General features: G+C 38.8%; 1 protein-coding gene and 1 non-coding gene across 5 annotated transcripts in view; one reads left to right on the top strand and one right to left on the bottom strand.

The window, feature by feature from the left end:
* Positions 1-772: 772 nt before the first annotated feature.
* On the bottom strand, positions 773-854 carry trnas-aga (transfer RNA serine (anticodon AGA)). Its single transcript has one exon. It is a non-coding gene; the product is annotated as a tRNA-Ser (tRNA).
* Positions 855-1,590: 736 nt separating this feature from the next.
* rab11fip4b (RAB11 family interacting protein 4 (class II) b) overlaps positions 1,591-2,768 on the top strand; it is an 84,085-nt gene continuing 82,907 nt past the window's right edge. For 3 of the 4 annotated variants that reach the window (XM_072712151.1, XM_072712152.1, XM_023791740.2), the window contains exon 1: positions 1,591-1,836. In XM_072712151.1, the coding sequence (XP_072568252.1) occupies positions 1,687-1,836 (150 nt within the window). In that variant the 5' untranslated portion in view covers positions 1,591-1,686. The remainder of the gene's footprint in view (positions 1,837-2,768) is intronic. The other variant, XM_023791741.2, reaches the window with a different exon arrangement.

Below are 2,768 nucleotides of genomic sequence, written 5' to 3'. Positions count from 1 at the left end.
CCGTAAGATAAAGTTTCTTTTAACAAGCAAAGCAGCTACATTGACTTCATTTAGTTTTCTAAGGTTACATTGTTTATGGGTTACACCTTTTTAGTGTTGTACTTAAGATTATATTGTCTAAGTGCTGTGTAGTTTTATATTCCATATAATATTCCATAGTTTTCAGTCAAAATTCTTACAAATCCAAGCAGCTGAACTCACCTTCCGCCTTCGATCTTTTAATTCCAGCTGAATTCAGCGCCACCCACTGGATATATTAAATTGAAACGTTATCATAAATAAACAATGAGAATATTTATTTAACAGATACATATTATACTTACCCCGACTCAAAATGTACTTATTTTTTATTGCAGTGTTACATTAAATGGTGTCTATGTTAATCATCACAATGAAATTTAATATAAGGTATGTATCCTGTTTAATCACTGCACCCATACAACGCGTTCGTCAAGCGTCTGACAGTAAAATGTGCGATTTTTGTAGTAAAAAAAACTCGTAGTTTGCCGCTTGATTTAACACATCACTGGCAAATGTCTGATCCGAAGCTTATTCCTCCTAAGAGCTTCATTTTACATGTAATTTATTTAGCAAACGCTTTTACCTAAAGCGACGTATTATAGTTGAGCATTCGGGGTCAGGCAGTTCCTGAGGCAGCTGGGGGTTACGGCCTTTATTCCCAACGTTATGAATTTATTTGGATTTCAACCGGCGACCTTTCAATCACCGGATCAGCGTGTTAACCTAGTTATCCACCCCTAAAAAGATTCCCCGTAGTCGGCAGGATTCGAACCTGCGCGGGGAGACCCCAATGGATTTCTAGTCCATCGCCTTAACCACTCGGCCACGACTACCCACAAAAATGACCCTAACAAGATTGAAGGAAGCTATCAGATTTTACCAAGTTTGTGGATACATGCGAAGAGAAGAGTTTATCAGATAGGCCTATAACCCCACTGCAGTCAGCCAACAGAAAAAATAGTCGAACTGATAAAGAATGAGAAAGATTCCTGTTTTAAAAAGTGCGTCGTTGGGTCTAAATTGGGTTTATCTTAAGAAAAAAGGGTCCAGTTCAAACACTGGGTGTATCTACAAATATGCAGCACTCGTCTTTGTTTGTTGACTAGCAGTACTGAAAGGCATGTGGACGTTTATTGGATATCGGATATACCCATATATTTTTTTAAATTGCTGTAACCGCTCAACCTTGTGATCCAGAAATAACGTGCCTTTGGATGAATGGAGGGATCGCTGGACTTTTAAAAAAATTAGACTTTAAAAACAGGATCTATCTACATTCAACTAGAGTTATTTAATAACTGATTTAATGTAAATTAATGTTTTCTTCCCAATAGTTTTTTGCTTTCTGTAATGCCTTTCATTTAAAATACTCAAGGAATATTTTTGCGCGTTCATTTTCTTCCTTATTCTTGTAAAGTAAAACGGGCAAACTACACAGAAAAAGCGGAGTAGCAGAAGTTTGCTTAAATAATTAATGTAATTATTTCCGACGCATCACTACACATCCATCTCTCCCGTCCGCCTGCGCTCCCCTCCGTTTATAGAACGATACTGGTGACGTCACGTACGCTCCGATTTCCAGCAGAGCGGTGGGGACGCCGATGGCGCCGCTGCGCGGGTCCTGGGGTCCTTTCGGTATCGCTCTTATAGTGACCCCAGAAAGGGATGGATGGAAACGGTACTCCGGAGCAGCAGCGGATACTCTTTTTAAAGAAGCTTAGGGAGGTGTTCGACGTGTGTGATGAAGACGGGGATGGCTACGTTAGGACTGAGCATATAGTAGACCTCGGTTTACAGTTCGGGCAGGGAGATGAGGTAAGGTCCCCCCGTGTACAAACGGATAAAAGAAAAATCGGTACGATAATACTTGGATAATACCTCGTTCTCTGCGATATACTTCATGCATTGAAGCTAATAAGCAATACTATGTAAACGCAATCATAGAACTTGATTGGTTAAAAATGGGATGGAAACATGTATGAACATCAAATAAGTAATTTTTAATCTTTATGACTAAAACTGGGTATACATTTTTTGCTTAAAATATTTTTTGCTAGGTCAATGAATGTAATGTTACTTTAGGGGAAACCAGTCAAATCCCGCGTTTACAAAGGAACCGTAGACTAAAAAGAAATTCATGGTTTTAGTCACGGGATCTGCCAGAAACCTCAACTTATATAATTATACTTTAGGGTAACATGATTTAAATAAATATGCTTAATACGTATAAAGCCTAAGCTTTATTAATAAGCTACATTAAAGCAATATCAATAACTCGCTTTTCAGAAAATAGTTCATCGTAAGTGATTTATGCATATTCAGTCTTTTATAAATCTTTTATCCTATTCCTGATAACATTTTTCATTATAGATAATTGACAATTTGCTTGTCATACTATAAGCTGCTTTCTTGAAGTACGGTTCCTATGGATGACGATCGTGTACTCTTACACGGTTGCTGTAGCAACAAGCCAACGCTTCCCATTTAACTCGGTATTAACTCAGAATTCTATAGTCGAGGACAGGCCCGTAAGACTCACTGCTTTAAGTGCCCGGTTCTCACTGGTACACAGTACCAGCACCTCCGTCTTTTTCTCTTCACACCACTGACACCTCTCAATATCTCCTGGTACTGAATAACAAGTGGAGTACCAGCACCTGCTTTTCCCCACTTCAAGCACTGGTAACATTAACGTGCTGATGGCATAATTTCGGAAAAAAACTACCGTCTCCCAACTTGGAAACTAG

Source organism: Paramormyrops kingsleyae, chromosome 5, assembly GCF_048594095.1.
Source record: "Paramormyrops kingsleyae isolate MSU_618 chromosome 5, PKINGS_0.4, whole genome shotgun sequence".
Classification (NCBI taxonomy): domain Eukaryota; kingdom Metazoa; phylum Chordata; class Actinopteri; order Osteoglossiformes; family Mormyridae; genus Paramormyrops; species Paramormyrops kingsleyae.
This window is presented reverse-complemented; position numbering and strand designations above follow the sequence as displayed.